The following is a 16,177-nucleotide window of genomic DNA, read 5'->3' as shown; positions in this document are numbered from 1 at the left end:
CTTTCTATCCGCTTTTCTTTCGCTTTTTGAGACATAGTCGCTGGCAACTTATGCCAGAAATCCAAACCGTGCAGCACAACAATCCAGAGAGTGAGCGAACCGGATATTACCATTTGCGGCTGATCAGTGTGCTCACTTGATGATATGTTGTCGTAATCATGTAGCAAACACGGCAACCATCCACCAGACGTCTTCCAACTCATTGTCACGGTAAGCTTGATCTGATCAAGCGCACATCTCCCTGACCAGAACGCGCCATTGATCACGGAATATATAAAGGGCTTCATCTAATTTGGACTCTAACCCTGCTCTTCCCCACATGCATCCTACAACTCCACGGTTCTCAGAGTCCCCAAACGCGCGCTCCAAGTCGATTACTACGGCCGAAGGAGTTGAAACTTATGGTGTACGTTGGAGCCATCTCATATATCTTACTCTCATCTCATCCATCTCCGTGGCGCTTACCATCAGATCCTAAACCGACACTCTGCACAAAATGCCGCGTACCAAGTCGGTGTTTCTGAAGATAAGGGTTCAAGGCGATCTATGGAAGATGCCCATTCATTCGTCGTCGACTATGCTGGAGTAAGAGGTCAAGGCTTCTTCGCCGTGTTCGACGGTCATGCTGGTAAACATGCCGCTGAGTGGTGCGGGGCTCATTTCCACGAGGTACAATCAGGCCACCGTCCTCAGCTCATCTATGAAGTGATATTGACGCGCCCCTTATCATTTGCAGTATCTGCTGGACACTCTTCGCTCATCGCCTGGGGCTGCTATCCCTGATGTTTTGAATCAGACATTTCATGGTGTAGACACTCGCATCTCTCGCATGTGCGAAGATTCCCAGGGCAAGATCCATTCTGGATGCACTGCTGTAACCGCATTCCTGCGTATTGAGGATGCTGATGGGCACCAGTCATTTATCACTGACTCTCGGGAATCCGCCGGTTCCCCAGTATCCTTTCAAGAAGGGAAGAGCGACAACGCGAGTGCTTCTGACAGTCATAGCGCAGAGTCTAGCGAGGAAGCTTCTTCGAAGGACAAAAAGGCAACTAAATCTAAGAAAACTAATGGGAGCCGAATAGCGAGAGCTCTCAAAAATCTGGGCGGTGCCTCTCCAGCACGCTCGACGTCTCCCACTACACCGCGCTCTGTTTCGCCTAGCAATACCTCGCCTGCTGCAAACACACACCAAGTCAATGGAACTTCCGCGATTGTACCACCCACAACCGCACGACGCGTTCTTTATAGTGCAAATGCTGGCGATGCACGTGGAGTTCTGTGTCGTGCAGGCAAAGCTGTGCGATTGACATACGATCACAAGGGGTCCGACAAACAGGAAGCAAAGAGGATAACAGACGCCGGTGGCTTCGTTCTCAGCGGACGAGTGAACGGCGTGCTGGCAGTGACCCGGAGCTTGGGCGATTCATCGATGAAGGAATTTGTCGTGGGATCGCCTTACACCACTGAGACAGAGCTTTGCGACGAGGACGAGTTTCTGATTTTGGCTTGCGATGGTGTGAGTTCACACATGACTTCGATTCTCGTGGCTGATGTTTCATGTACTGATATATATATATATACTTAAAACAGCTATGGGATATCACTGGTGATCAAGGCGCCATCGATCTTGTTCGTCACATGGAAGATGCACAGGAAGCTAGTCAAGCACTCGTCAATCACGCTCTTGCTCGGCAGACTAACGACAATGTAACAGTCATGGTCGTGCGCTTCAAAAACAAGTCCTCACGTTGAGACTATGACGCAAGTCGTCTCGTCCATGATCATGTACATATCATAATTTCCAGCCCCATAATTTGTGATCATCCTCGGTTTCAATTCTTTGGCTTTGATTTCAAGTTGACTATGCTTGTTTCTCTGTACGGTCATTTATTGTACTCATCGTCAGCACCTTGTCCACACGCCCCGTTTTCTGCCATCTGTTCATAACTCTATCTGTGCCCTTATATACGTATCATATGCCTGTAGCAACGATGATCATGATATACTGTAGAATACATCTTGTTTAACAGGCTATGGACATGATTCAAGTTAAGTGTGGCGCGCCTCAGGTTGCCTGATCATCGCAGTTTCATCATATGCATCCACATTATTGATCCAATTGTTGGATTTTACTATCGCACCGCTTTATATTTGGTTCCGTCGCTGATGCACTCGGGGGATGGTGGGTTATATACTGATATATAGTGGGTCGTTTGCTGATATCGACTGTCATATCAGTAGTTTGGTCTGACTGGGTGGGTTCCGTTTAATTGAACGTACTCAGAAACATGAGGTTCCATTACAAATGCCGTTAAGCATTGACGTAATTGTGCATGTAAAGTAATTCAGTTTTTGCCGAGGCATGCTTACTTCTGAAGTCGGAATGGCGCCTAAGCCAACACCTGCAGGTTGGAGTATGCTGCTGTTCGGATCACAGATTCACCCACAATATAACACTGCTTAGCCTGCTGCTCCCGCGTTTCGAATCACCTTTACGACCAACAGTTGAACAACTTCGAACTTGAAACAAGATACATCCGAGTCAGTCACAGGTCTGTTTTTGCATCATTTAGCACAGTATTTAAGGCTCACCTCCTTTTCAAGTTTCAGCGTCTGCGACCATCCACGATTTTTTGACGTATCCAGAGAATGACAGAGTGGAATAAAGATCAATGGGGTAGCGGTCAAGGCTACCAACCAGTTAGTGGCGTACAGGAAAGGTTTGCGCCAGGCGTCTCCCAACCTTATGCACCCCCTCCAAACCACCCGCCATACCCACCGACATATCCAGATACCAAATCTCCTTACGAAGACGACCGATTTAAACCGAAGAAAAAAGTCAATGATGTAGCCTTCTTGATTCTCTTCGTACTGCAGGTATGTGTTTTACCCCCTGTCTAACATGCAGATCGCTGAAGCCACATATGATGTAGTTACTAGGTTTTGCTGCGCTATCTGGTATCGTAATATCACAGTGGATATCCAGTGGTGGTCTTGGTGGAGGGTTGGGCGATGGTTCACATACTGGCAGCTCTGTGACACTCAACTGGTACTATTATTTCGTCTTTGTTCCTAATGCTGTCTCTGACAAGTGACCAGGCATACTGTGTATCTGTTATTACTTGTGACAGCAGCTGGATTACTGCTCTCTTCTGTATATCTCTTACTCGCGCGATTATTTACGAGATTCATCATGCACATCACACTCATTCTCTCAATTCTGCTCAACATGTATGTTTGCATGTCAATCTTTGTGCCTCATAATTTACATCATTTACCAGTGGAATATGCGTCTATTACTGGATCACCAAGTTCTATTGTAAGTTTACATTGTTTCCGTTCATGTTGATAATTGACGAGGTTTGTCCCAGCTGGAGCTATCATTTTCACGGTGATAGCCTTGCTCTCTATATTCTCCTACTGGGGGTATAGGTCTCGCATTCCCCTCGCATCTCTTTTATTGCAAGTGGTGATGGACGTCGCAAAACACCATACAAGCGTTTACTTCGTTGCGTTCATGGCTCTCATTCTGCAAGCTGCTCTAAGCGTGTAAGGTTTCAATTAAACAGAGAACGCTCTCCAGTTTTATTGAACCTACCCCACAGCTGGTTTACCTTTACCGCGATTGCTACGTAAGTATACCAGACTCTTCATTTGTGACAAAAGTCTGACTTATGACACAGATATGCCAAATTCACACCTGGAAACCCATGTTAGTCTCCCGTGGTGTGGTTTTCTTGGCTTTGTTCTAACCCTTTGCCTTGATAGCATGTAACGATGGAACATCTTGCTCATCCGCTAAAGTAGCCGGGCTCATTTTCTTCGAGGCCTTTTCTTTCCTTTGGACGTCGCAAGTTATTAGCAACGTTGCATTAGCCACGCTTGCCGGTGGTCCTTTTGGATGTAAGTCCATATTGACCCTTTTCGTGGATGAAGACATATAAATTATGTTTAGGCTGGTACTACTTTGGTCCCCGTCAACAGGGCGAAATGGTAGGAGGCTCTTCCCTCTTGGTGTAGCTCAGCAGCTAAGTACGATATGTATAGCCCAAGCATCCTACACTCTCTGCGTTCGCCCGAGCATCCTCCCTCTCCCTCGGATCTATCGCCTTCGGCTCGCTCATCGTCACTATTTTGGAGTTACTGAGAATACTTTTGAATGCTGCGAGGAATAATGCAGATGCTGATGGGCAACGTGCGTGTACCTCCATGCTATGTTTTAGGACTGAATGTGGACAACTTATTTCTATTTTGTATAGCCGTCGAAGCTTGCTTGGCTTGCTGCGCCGAATGTTTCATAGGCTGTATAGACAACATGGTGCAGTATTTCAACAAGTAGGTGTATGTTATCCCGTTCCTTTTCATTCATTAACATGGCTTGTCGGGCAGATATGCTTACATTGAAATCGGTGAGCATTAAACGCCCGTATTTCGATTTGCTACTTGATTATTGAATTCTCCAACTTAGCCTTGTACGGCAAGCCTTACGTCCGCGCAGCTAAGGATACGTGGAGGTTGTTCAAAGACCGAGGTTGGTTGCCCTGCTCAATTTATCTAGATGATGATGATGCCTGACGTTCTCTACTCTAGGAATTGATGCTCTTGTCAACGATTCTTTGATTAGCATGAGTGAGTATTTTTGGTAGATCAACTACATTTTAGCAGCTGTTAACCATTGCTCTTAGCACTCACCTGGGGAGCATATGCTATTGGCTTACTATGCTCCTTGTTCGCTTACCTTTACCTACGCTGTGCGTATGATTCACGATGTTATACCCGGTGTCTAACTTGATTTTTCACTACAGTCACACATCCGTCATATAATGCAGATGGGCAATATACTGCACCAGTGTTGCTATTTGCGTTCTTGATCGGGATTTCATGTTGTACGTCCAATATCTTATGAGGTGTCTCGTTATTCATGGTGTTCACATCTCACATAGCTTTGACTCTTTCTTGCGCCCTTGAAGCTGGTGTCTCAACGATGTAAGGAGGCCCTTCTCTCTTATGACACCAGCCAGCTTACAGCTATCTTTAGTTTCGTTGGGCTCGGTGAGGACCCACAAGTCATGGAGATACGTGCACCAGAGTTGTTCGCTGTGAGTACAGCTCTCCTCCTTCGGCCCCCTGACTCAGATTTGACACTTTAATATAGATGATCGCCCAGACGTACCCTCAAGTTGTACAGGGCATACCTCGAGTCTAATTTTGGTGGATCGTGTGTCTGGTCTGAATCATTATGCTCGTTTATCGGTCTTCCCTGACTGTAAACGTTACACTGAGACGTTTAGCTTGCTACCATGTATCATATTTTCGTGTAACTCATGTACCAAGTTGTGTGACCGAAGTCCCGATTTATTGGCCAATCAGTAGTCAGTTTCAGCAAAAAGGCGTAACCAAACACCTTGTCCGCTTGACATCCGACCTAGTATTACACCAAAAAAAATAATTGGCAGGCAGCTTACCACTTAACACTCAATAAGGAAAGACATACGTAGCGATGCGAAGATCCAAAACAAAAACAATCAAAAAGACGTGTCCTTGGGAGGATTCGAACTTCCGGCCTCACGGTTATGAACTTGCCACAACGTGATGATTTAACCACTAATCGACAAGGACCTTGCATTATTCGAATATTTAGATCATTATAAGCCACTTTGTCCGTGTAAGTCAATGTTCTTTTCTCTTAATTTGTCAATTCTACTAAGTTGTACCCACTATGGGGCATGCTGATACTGCGACATCAGCGCCAACGCTTGCTCAACATCTTCCTCTGGGGATGTTTCCCATACCCAATCCCACTGACCATCGATTTCTGGAATTAATTTTGCATAGTTAGCACCCAGCTTGCTATCAAACTCATACTTGCGACCCGCTTCCGAAGAGCCAAGTTGGACGCGGGTGGCTAAAGGTAACCTGATATTTTCGTAAGCTTTGAGAGCAGAGGACATATTGAGGCGTTGGACAGATGGATGTCCCAGGAGAGAAGCGAGAAGGAAAGCGTCCTGGGAGAGAACGATTAGCGCACTAAAAGCAATGACGCGAATTATTACCTCGATAGCCTGACCAGCCCCAGCACCTAAGTGAGGAGTCATGGCATGAGCAGCATCTCCGATCAAGGCTATGTTATCCTTCACGTAGAAGGGAAGAGGCTCGAGGTGATGTATTGCCCATCGTGATGGTTTTTCGATGCACTGTATTAAATTGTAAGCATAACATATTTGTATGCGCATGGTGAATGATGACTTTGAGCATGGTTTCTACTTCAGGTTCCCAACCAGCATAACACTGAAGAAACTCCTCCTGCGTGCAGTCCGTCACCCAGGGACCATCGTAATGAGTACCGTCCTTGTCAGGTTGAGACGAAAAGGCAACAACGTTTACTATGTCCCCTTTTGATATTGAATAACTGACGACATGCTACTCTCGAGCCATCAGATAACGGGAAGGTAAGGAAGAGTAGAATATACTTTGCTATTTCCACAGTACTATTTTTACCCATTTAGAAGTAAGAAAAGCAGATACGTGCCAACAATACACTCACCATCATCGGACTATCGATCGTTCTGTGTTTCTCATCACCATTGTGCTCGGATAGGCGATGAACCGGTATCAACCCCCTGTAAGCTATTGTGCCGCTCCACACAGGCTCGATAAAACCGAGAAAGTCTGATCGACTTTCTTGGATGGCGAGTTCTTTGAATAATTGCGCTCGAACTAGAGATTTGATGCCATCGCAGCCGACAAGAAGATCGCAGGAGGCGTTAGAGCCATCTGCAAACTGGAGAGTCAGGGGCTCCTGTGAGCTACCGCGAGTGAAAGACGTCAGTCTTTTGCCAAAATGCGCTACGCCCTCGGGTATATGTTCAACAAATACATCTAGAAAATGTGCTCGATGGAAACGAATGCAACCATCTCAATGTATCCATGCTCTGAGTAACTATACTAGCTGAATGACGAATTTGAGATGAGCTTACAGGGCATTTCGGCAAGATGAAAGCGAAAACCTTCTTCGGGGTTATCAGACCTTCTGAAATCGAAGGCGACGCCTTACGGACGGAGAGTAAAGTACGAAGCGCCTGCAAACGTCATCTATTACACTTACCAAGAGAACCATCCGGTGGAGCATGGGCTACTTCTGCGAATTCATTTGCTAATCCAAGTAGTTCAAGTACCTTCCACGTCTTTGACCAGATCATGACTCCGGCCCCGATCTCTTTGAAGCGATCTGCAGCTTCATACAGGTCTACCTGGATCTTTGGCTGTCTTGAAAGTGCGACGGCAAGGCATAGACCACTGATACCGCCGCCACTGGAAATATGAGACCTTGTCAGAATTCAGAGCGTAATGCTATGTGGTGAAACCATACCAGATCGCCACACGAAATTTACAAGTTTGACTGGATCCCCCTTGCATTTGCTTATCGGGCAAAGATAAGAGCAGATATCCCTCAGTTTAGTTACCTTTCAGGGGGCCCCATCATGGCACGTTCTTCTGTGAGCAAATAGCAAAATAGACTGGACCCTCTTTTTCCACGCCAACACATGATAGGTGGATAATACTGGAACCACAGATATAAATATGGACAGAAGCTATCGCACTTGGCTTAAGATCAGACCCAGAAGTCTGATCTTAGCAAATGGTTTGAGCGATAAAATACTAAAAGGAGCTGTTTCCAAAGATGTATTATTACGTAATGGTTACGCAGGGCGGTTGAAACGACTTCAGGTGGAGCACAAGCAATTCAGATTTACCACTCATAAAAGCGAACCTGAGCACCATTTTTTTTCCCTCAAGGACCACGATGAGGAAAACGTCCTACGTCCTCACTTTCTTTGCTGTGGTAGCCATTCTGGTCATTGTGAGTCGAATCCATTACCGCCGTCTCGTTTGCACGCTGAAATGGTGTTTTGAAACTCCCAGAACATCGTATCCTCACGCCGTTCGGACTGGTTCGCCAACGAGCAGTCTTTTTAGCGAGTTCTGTTCTGACACCTCTTTGAATTCAAAGGCTCACTACAAGCTATGAAATCTTGAACGCAAAAGTCACCGTTCGCTACGGCTTGATGGAAAGGTGCGAACGTCAGGTGGTCAAGATTCCTGGCCCAGGCAATGGCGGGTTCGAATATACAGATTACGAGTGCCGACCGTTCCCTCGCTCTGTTAGCGATAGCTGTGACGACGAAAATCGTTTCTTTTGCGCTGCCTGGACCAGTGCGCAGTATTCTACCGAGTTGGGCATAGGCTTCGCCGCCTTGGCCTTGGTTTCCCTATTAATAGGCGTCAGTACCCACTCTCGAAGGAGACGCGTGTGGAGGGCTGTTGCGGGTCTTGTTCTTTTACATGGTATCTTTCACGCAGTCATTCACCCACTGTATGCGGCCCCTTGCTGATCAATCACTAGTTGCTTTTCAAATCATCACATTTGCTGTTGTCACCGAGTTGTATCGAACTGCTCGTTACCCTTCGTTCGAGTATGCCAGACCTGGTGAGTCGTATTCCGAAATTTCAACTATAGCATCTGACACGGTTTGCAGGCACGGGGTACGTGTTGAACACGATATCTTGGGTAGTCGGGATTTTGGTAGGATTTGGAGTCATCGTCACAGGCGTGTCGGCGGATAGGGGTCACAAATGGGCTGCAGGCAACAGAGCATATCAGCCTATACTGGGATAATACCTCTCCAAATATGCTTACGACCTTGACGCCATGATTTTTATAGCACTCTCCTCAGCTTTATCAAATTTCACTCCCGTAGACACGAGTATCTTTCTCTCTTTCTCTCTCTTTTTTGGCACGCGATGTATATTAATTCCTATTCGCTATGTTGTCGGACAATTTGGCTAGCACTTTGCCCATAATTAACTGAAATGTTGCCTCTTATTCGATATTCAACGTTCAAACCGCCTACAGTGAATGTCGTCATTGCCCTTCCTCTGGATAATCCACCTTATCATATAAGCGAAGAGTCTCATTCCAATCTCTCTTTCGTCGCCTCCTCACTGAAAAGTACTTCGCGCTGCTCTCCCATCTCCCCCGAACTCGACCTTTCTCCTTTCCTCCACTTTCAAGGAAATATACCTCGGGGTCGGCAGGTAAACCAAGCGTCTTGACAGCTAAATTCATTATACGTCCATGTAGATTTTGTCTCCTCACCCTCATGCGTTTGAGAGTAGATGTTCCTACCCTTAGCAGCCGAACCAGCGCAGTGAATGCACGGAATGCCGACACTGCGTCTTCAAGCCAGCGCAGAGTCATCCACATCAACAAGGGCACCAAGAATATAGTTATCCAAGCAAATGGCAGAGTGAGAAGGACAGAGCCGAACCATACGCATAGACCCGAAATGAGACCATAGATGAGTTTGTATTGTGCAATCTCATCCCATGTATCCCAGATCGGGCCACTCTTCTTGAAATTATGCACAGCATAGAAGGTGGCTGCGAATACGGGTGTCCACAAGGCTAGGCCAGGGAGAGAAATAACGAAAAGGAACGAAAACCAAGATAAACGGATTATGATTCTTGATAGAATGACTCGCCGAGAAAGAGGTCGACGGATACGATCGTCTTTGATGCCCCATCGTACTAGCTGGTCTTGGTAGTCCTAGACATAATCGTGAGCACGGCAAGGGGACTATGCAGGTAAGAATCGCACCCGCAAATCATATCGCAACTGATTAAGCTCCAAATCTTCACTGGTAGACTCAATTGGGTCGTCTTCAGCAATATGCTTGCTGTTTTGCGCATCGTCTGAAGCTTTGAAGGCTTCTACAAAAGTTCGGGTTACTCTAACGTAATCTCCTAAACTCATGCGGGTCCCAAGGGGAACGTATATCCTGGAAGCAATCCTAGCCGACCGAACGAGATCCCAAGAAGGGGAATCAATAGTGCGAGAGCTGATTTGTTGGTGCATTTGGGCGGTGAGGCCGCGAATCTCGTCATAGTTTACAGGTGCAAGAAGTTCTGGATTATCCTGAAATATATTTAAATTTAGCATTAACGATAAAGGTATTACCCAATTTAAACACCTTTGGAGTGAAGGTCATAGGGGGATTGAAAGTAACTAGAACGTCCGAGCGAAAATGTTGTCGGTGCCTATTGAAAGGTCAGAAACTGTCTTCAAAAAAAGTGATAAACAAATACATGTAAGTAACTGAGCAAGTCAATATAGAAACCGAAAAGTTTGGGTCATCACGATTTCGCGTCAGTACGTCAGAAACGATGCGAGCAACTGTTGTATAAATTATGAGACGTATTACACAGAAGATATACAGAAACACAGACCTCCGGTTTTTAGAGGCGCTATGGTAGGATGATATCGACTCATACCCTCGGGGAAAAGGCAGATAGCATCGCCAATTTCCAATGCCTATATAATGTTCAAGTCAACATATCATAAGACGAAACCTTTCCGCACACACCTCCATTAGTTTCTCCATCACTTCAGTATTATCAGCAGTGCCATCTGCGGAGTCCTTTCTTCGTTTGATTGGTACAGTGCCAGCGGATTCAATCAACCAGCTAGTGAAGGTCCTCTGCCCAAATTGTGTAGCCTTGGCAGTGAGCCTTAACATGTTACGTCGCTAGAACGGGGGAGTCAGTACGACTAAGACATTCTTGACTGAACGAAAAGACTTACACTCATAGGAATTGAGGTAACTAGAAGCCTGAAGTGTAGTATTTCATGCTCAGGGTGACGTACTAAAGACACTCGCGTTTATACTCACAATGCGTCCGTCAAGGAATTACTGTGGTTTGCACATACAATGCTGTGAGACGACTGTTAAAATTGTCTGGCTAGGTATACGACTGAGAGAAAAATGACCATGGTTGTCCGGTCTTTGGTATTAAATCAGCATTTTCCACAACTATAGTCCCGTAAAATATCTTGAGTACAAATTGGAACAAGATTCTGGAACCCGTTGGTGAGCTGGGTCAGACATCCTGGGTGGTGCTGCTCACCGAATTAGAAGATAGGACCAAGGCGTTGAAGATCCCTGGGGCATAATTCTGTGTCCCCCGTGTTTTAAGTCGTGAACGGTTCGTGATAAGTTATAACGTTTGCCAGCAAGTTCTGTGTAAGCTTATATCATGGTTTGCCGGGCCCCAACGTCACGGTCATGGCAAGGAACAGGTGTTCCACATTGGGGATGCTTATCTAACTAAATTTTTCTGCCTTGCATTGAGTGCTGTAGCCGCGACTCGGAAATTTAAAAGCCTCGAGGCTTTTGCAGCAAACGTTCGACGGTGAACTGATATCATTTCATCTTGGATCTATTGCGATAATCATGGAGGACGCATTATCCAAGATACGTCCTCACACAACCTCGAACTTGGCCCATCAAAAAGCACCAGCTGTCTTACTGCAAGCCCTAGAGTCTACTTTGCAAGATCGGGAGACCGACAAGACATCTACAGCTTATTTTGCTACACTTCTTACAACGCTGGATGGAACATTACAAAAGAAAGACATATCCTTGGGTGAAGGTGATGTTTTGCCTGCAGAACTTTATCTGTTGGCTCTAGTGACTCCTTTCGTCCCTTCACCGGTCTTGCGATCAAATCTCAACACTCTGTTATCTCTGACCGCCCCACTTTTCCCTTCTCTCCTTGCTCATGCACCGTCGTTACGTTCGCAATTGTCGATCTACAATGTAATATTTCGATCACTCGAGCGGTCACAGCTGGACATTCAAGGTGTCCGGCAATCATTCGCATCTGTATTGCAGCTTTGCATGGATCCGCGACCAAAAGTGCGGAAAAAAGCAGCGGATGTTGTCAAAGATGTCCTTTCCAACCCTCCTAGCCCTATGGCACGCCACCCTTACGCTGATAGAGTAGCCGAATGGGTTAGAAATGCTCTAAGGGAGGCAAGCTCGGGTGCCCTCTCAAAATCCAAAGTAACTGGCAAAACTCCAGAAACATCTGCCGCGGAGTCTGCCATCCATATTCTTGCCTTTTTGCGCCCAGTTCTACTCAAGCTTCCCGCTTCTGTACGTTTCTACCGCGCCTGTAGATTCTGCTATAATCTTATTAATATCGTTCGTATGGGTAGACACTACCGTCCATCACTACTCTTCTTCTGACACTCCCTAGACTTGGAAATCCATATCTATCTCAATCCGCGTACTCTATCCTTTCTGAGCTTTTTTCTGCTCCAACCACGGATGAGCCCAACAACGTCGTAGATCAAATACCTGACGTATTGAAGGCCGTTTTGGCTTCCATCCCTTCAAAATCTGATGTTGCACTATGTCCTTCGTGGCTGCAAGTTTTAGGACACGCGATGCTGGCTTATAGTGGCGCGGACTCTCAAGCTTCGGCCACTGAACTACCGCTCGTATGGAAAACAGTCTGGTCTTTCCTTGAGTCGGACAAACCACAGATCAGGAAAGCAGCAGCGGAATCGCTTACCATGATGTCAGAGTGTATAACCACGGATATGGTGGCAATTGCCATTGAAGGTCGAGGTACTACAAAAATACAATCAACATTACTAGAGGAAATCATATCGCAAACTATGAAAGCGCTAGGTTCCCTTGCCTTTTCTCGTGCTATACCAGAACTCCTGGTTATCATTTCTGCTCTTATAACGCGTCTGCGGTTCAGACAGGGGTCCCGTCAGTCTCCCACCGCTGCCGAACTTCTTTTGATACCTTTGATACAAAAGGTTGGGGAGCTCCGAACACAGAAAGCTTTTGAGCACAAGGAAGCAGCAGACGCCACATTGGCCACAGCTATGCGTCACATAGGACCCGCAGTCTTGCTCACTGTTCTTCCGTTGAACTTAGAACCGGCTGACCGGTATGCATATATTCAGCACTTAGTTAAATCATCTGACACCTTTATGATTTAGACAAGCAGGGCAAGAACCGCGCGCTTTTCTCCTTCCCATGCTTCCACAACCCCATGTTTCTCCCTTGGGCCACTTCGTGTCTTACTTCGTCCCATTAAGCGAACGCATGTTCAACTTACAACAGGAGGCCGAGATGGAAGACAGACAAGCAGAGGCAAAAGTGTGGAGCGTACTTGTTTCACAAATTTGGTCCGGTTTGGCTGGCTACTGTCACGCTACAGTCGACTTGAAAGAGGTAAGTGGTCTCGATGTGTAGCTTTTAGTGTATTCTTTAAACAACGTTCTCCATGCAGTCCTTCACTTCTGCTTTCTGTCAACTACTATCACAGCTCCTATACGGCCAACCAGAACTTCGACCGGCTATTCTAAAGGCTCTCAAAGTCATCGTGGAATCAAATGTATCGCTAGCATCCAAAGCCGATAGTGAAATGGATGGAGCTTCCGAAGAAGTCACATCGATTAGTCCGGCCGAGGCCGCACAGAATGTAGTATTCCTCAAAAGTCAAGCCGAGAGCTGGTTCGCCGTATTGTTCAATATCTTTAGTAGTGCAGATCGAGATGGCCGTGGAATAGTTGGTGATGTTATCAGTGCCTGGGCTGGGATAGCTGATGAACAGGTTAGTCTCTTATAAGCCGTTTTGGATAATCTCGTTCAACCATTTTCAGGAAATTGCAAAAGCATATAACAAGGTCCTCGAGCTTTTCAAGCAAAATCTTGCCAATGCACAAAGTGCCCCTGCTTCGCAAGGTGGTGGGAGTATAACTGCCATGACGCAGGACCTTCTTATACTGCTGCTCCCTCATCTATCAGAAGTAGACGCTACTTCTCTTTTCCAGACCTGCCTTTCCAAAGATATTTTGAGCAACAAGGATAATGGTGTACAGAAACGTGGATACAAGACTCTTGCCAAGCTATTGAGCAGTGGTAAGGTGCCCGTTGAAGTACAATCGACATTATCTCGACTGGACGAATTGGCGGAAGGTCTTTTGGCTGCTGCTAAGAAGGTTGTGTTTTTAGCATTTTAGCATTGGATATGAATCTCGCATGCTCATTCATAGTCTTTCAAAGGATCGCTTCAACCTGCTCTCACTGCTGGTTCGAGAGATACCTCCTGAAGCGATGCACATCATCCCGTCCCTCATCTCTGAAGCTGTCTTGGGTACTAAGGAGGCTTCGGAGAAGGCACGAACCGCTGCTTTTGAACTTATCGTAGTCATGGGTAAGAAAATGAATGAGGGTGGTGTCGTAAGAAGAAACATGATGGATGGCATGGACGAAGACGGAGAAAGCGAAGGCGAAGGTGCGCGATTCTCATATCTAAGATCTACAGCAACTTGACGTTTCTACAGCTCAAGCTAGCGTGAATGAATATATGACGATGATTGCTGGAGGTCTCGCGGGTGCTACTCCCCACATGATCAGCGCAACTGTCACTGCCATATCACGCCTTGTATTCGAATTCAGAGGTGATGCATTTGTTGGCCTCTACCTGAACTTCTTAGCTCATTGCAATAATACTATAGACACCATCAACGATGGGATGCAGATCGAAATATTTACTACACTGCTGGCTTTCCTATCTTCAACTAACCGCGAAATTGTCAAGTCCACTCTTGGTTACATCAAACTTGCTATACATTCGCTGTCTTCAGACCTTTTGCGGCCTTTCCTGAAAGATTTGGTCCCTGCGTTGCTCGCTTGGTCTCACGACCATAAAAACCATTTCAAGGCAAAAGTACGGCATATTTTCGAGAGAATGCTCCGGCGATTTGGGTGGAATGATGTATACAGATATGCTGGAGAAGACCAGGCGTCCAAAGTGTTGGTCAACATCAAGAAACGTAAAGAGAGGGCGAAGAGAAAGAAGGCTCGTGACGAGGAGGATGAAGATGAAGAGGTAAGTTTACGTCGTCTGGATATGATCAATGCAACTAACGTCGAGAGATAGATCCCAAAAGGGAAAGCAGCCACTGGCGATGCATTCGAAGACGTTTTGTATGGCAGCGAAAGTGAAATTGACGATAGTGACGACGATGAGCGGACATCACGTCCGAATGCTGCTGCTAAACGCAAAGCTGATCACGGTGTAAGGCTCCGAGTAGATGATGATGAGCCGATGGATCTTCTCCAGGGAGCTGCAGCACGTCTTACGAGTATGTGGCTTGATTATTACATCGACTTGTACTAATTCAGTGACCATAGGTGCCAACGCTAATCGACGCCGCAAACCAGGACAAGATGCCGCTCGTTTTAACACAGACAAGGAATCAGGGAAAATGTTAATAGAGGAAGAAGACTCAGACTCAGATATTGAAGTCAGTGCTCGTAAGGCTGCAGGAGATATTGCTGGGAATGCATACCGAGAAAGTTTGACTTCCGTGGACGGTTTTGTTCGCGGAGCTGGCGGTCGCGTCAAGTTCAACAAGGATACAAAGAAACGTCGACGAGAACAAGAAGCTGAGGAAGACGTTGAAATGGTGGATGTTGACGCCGGAAAAGGCAAGAAGAGCAAAAAACGATCAGAGGTTAAATTTGGACACGAATTCAAAGCAAAGGCTAGTAGAATGTTTTGTTCTGAATTTCCGCTGGAGCTGATCATTTCCCCTACTTGCAGAGGGCTGGTGGTGATGTTAAAAAAGGTGGCGTTGATCCTTACGCGTATCTGCCATTAAACCAAGCTGCCAAGAAAAAATCTCATGGTAAGGAACGTCTTGGAATAGCTACTAGAAAATGAGCATCGCAAGGGTCGCTATTACGATGTACGATGGTTGTCACAAAAAACCAGCTTGTATTTTTGTAGGTGCATAGCACTATAGATCATGTATCATCTGGTGAAAAAAACGGTTTGCGACATAGCTAAAAGCCATCCTTATCCATACAGCGTTTGATCGTGTGATGCTCCAAATAGTCCCTTCTTCCAACTACTAGGCTGTTTCCAACTTGATATATATCGGTCAGCGCCCAGCACCTTTGCGACTACGGCAGCCAAAAGGTGGGCATCATCCCTATTGTCACCTTCCATAACATAATGTAAGAGGCAAATGGTTGGAATCGACCACGAAGCTGGGATAGATGATAACAGCCGCCTGCCCAAACCGCCACCTGGTATGAACGGCACGCTACTTTGATTGGGATTTGCTTGAGTAGGTTGGGTCAAGGCGTGATTATAGGCTGGAATTGGCAATTGTTGAAGAATAGAAAATGGACCTTGATCCAATGCCGGTGAATTGGCTGGACGTATATAATATGTAGGTGCACTGCCGAAGATGGGGATAAGCAAACTAGCAATGGTGGGGGAAAAAGGCAGTTTATAA

At 46.2% G+C, this 16,177-nt stretch overlaps 6 protein-coding genes across 6 annotated transcripts; 4 read left to right on the top strand and 2 right to left on the bottom strand.

The window, feature by feature from the left end:
• Nucleotides 1-319: 319 nt before the first annotated feature.
• SERLADRAFT_408024 (uncharacterized protein) lies at nucleotides 320-1,755 on the top strand (the record flags this gene model as incomplete). The annotated part of the gene is made up of 4 exons (XM_007317815.1): nucleotides 320-406; nucleotides 472-669; nucleotides 737-1,519; nucleotides 1,594-1,755. 4 exons carry the CDS (start codon nucleotides 320-322, stop codon nucleotides 1,753-1,755), a joined length of 1,230 nt encoding a protein of 409 aa, XP_007317877.1.
• A 622-nt stretch (nucleotides 1,756-2,377) lies between these two features.
• Nucleotides 2,378-5,406, top strand: SERLADRAFT_355829 (uncharacterized protein; the record flags this gene model as incomplete). Its single annotated transcript, XM_007317814.1, has 20 exons — nucleotides 2,378-2,555; nucleotides 2,608-2,880; nucleotides 2,937-3,052; nucleotides 3,103-3,234; nucleotides 3,285-3,322; nucleotides 3,375-3,552; nucleotides 3,609-3,635; nucleotides 3,687-3,715; nucleotides 3,772-3,906; nucleotides 3,959-3,996; nucleotides 4,051-4,198; nucleotides 4,263-4,338; nucleotides 4,393-4,412; nucleotides 4,472-4,534; nucleotides 4,594-4,632; nucleotides 4,689-4,754; nucleotides 4,809-4,889; nucleotides 4,947-4,989; nucleotides 5,042-5,102; nucleotides 5,159-5,406. The coding sequence occupies 19 exons, from the start codon at nucleotides 2,653-2,655 to the stop codon at nucleotides 5,207-5,209; spliced, it is 1,569 nt and encodes a 522-aa protein (XP_007317876.1).
• A 271-nt stretch (nucleotides 5,407-5,677) lies between these two features.
• On the bottom strand, nucleotides 5,678-7,310 carry SERLADRAFT_466343 (uncharacterized protein; the record flags this gene model as incomplete). Its single annotated transcript, XM_007317813.1, has 7 exons — nucleotides 5,678-6,008; nucleotides 6,057-6,197; nucleotides 6,250-6,423; nucleotides 6,474-6,491; nucleotides 6,548-6,918; nucleotides 6,981-7,052; nucleotides 7,109-7,310. The coding sequence occupies 7 exons, from the start codon at nucleotides 7,200-7,202 to the stop codon at nucleotides 5,721-5,723; spliced, it is 1,158 nt and encodes a 385-aa protein (XP_007317875.1).
• Nucleotides 7,311-7,749: 439 nt separating this feature from the next.
• SERLADRAFT_388174 (uncharacterized protein) lies at nucleotides 7,750-8,329 on the top strand (the record flags this gene model as incomplete). The annotated part of the gene is made up of 3 exons (XM_007317812.1): nucleotides 7,750-7,864; nucleotides 7,927-7,955; nucleotides 8,015-8,329. A coding segment is annotated over one exon (211 nt), but the record flags the coding sequence as incomplete, so codon positions are not given.
• Nucleotides 8,330-8,559: 230 nt separating this feature from the next.
• On the bottom strand, nucleotides 8,560-11,131 carry SERLADRAFT_466337 (uncharacterized protein; the record flags this gene model as incomplete). The annotated part of the gene is made up of 11 exons (XM_007317811.1): nucleotides 8,560-8,613; nucleotides 8,636-9,610; nucleotides 9,662-9,979; nucleotides 10,035-10,101; nucleotides 10,150-10,237; nucleotides 10,291-10,375; nucleotides 10,428-10,589; nucleotides 10,646-10,673; nucleotides 10,734-10,775; nucleotides 10,832-10,918; nucleotides 10,969-11,131. 10 exons carry the CDS (start codon nucleotides 11,010-11,012, stop codon nucleotides 8,927-8,929), a joined length of 1,605 nt encoding a protein of 534 aa, XP_007317873.1.
• A 163-nt stretch (nucleotides 11,132-11,294) lies between these two features.
• SERLADRAFT_448686 (uncharacterized protein) lies at nucleotides 11,295-16,020 on the top strand (the record flags this gene model as incomplete). Its single annotated transcript, XM_007317810.1, has 11 exons — nucleotides 11,295-11,999; nucleotides 12,062-12,810; nucleotides 12,863-13,097; nucleotides 13,156-13,479; nucleotides 13,529-13,867; nucleotides 13,932-14,163; nucleotides 14,213-14,329; nucleotides 14,387-14,760; nucleotides 14,812-15,016; nucleotides 15,066-15,418; nucleotides 15,478-16,020. The coding sequence occupies 11 exons, from the start codon at nucleotides 11,295-11,297 to the stop codon at nucleotides 15,595-15,597; spliced, it is 3,753 nt and encodes a 1,250-aa protein (XP_007317872.1).
• Between the last annotated feature and the right edge of the window lie 157 nt (nucleotides 16,021-16,177).

This window comes from Serpula lacrymans (genome assembly GCF_000218685.1).
Source record: "Serpula lacrymans var. lacrymans S7.9 unplaced genomic scaffold SERLAscaffold_6, whole genome shotgun sequence".
Lineage (NCBI taxonomy): Eukaryota > Fungi > Basidiomycota > Agaricomycetes > Boletales > Serpulaceae > Serpula > Serpula lacrymans.
The sequence above is the reverse complement of the archived record's forward strand: the minus strand, read 5'-3'. Positions and strand labels throughout refer to the sequence as shown.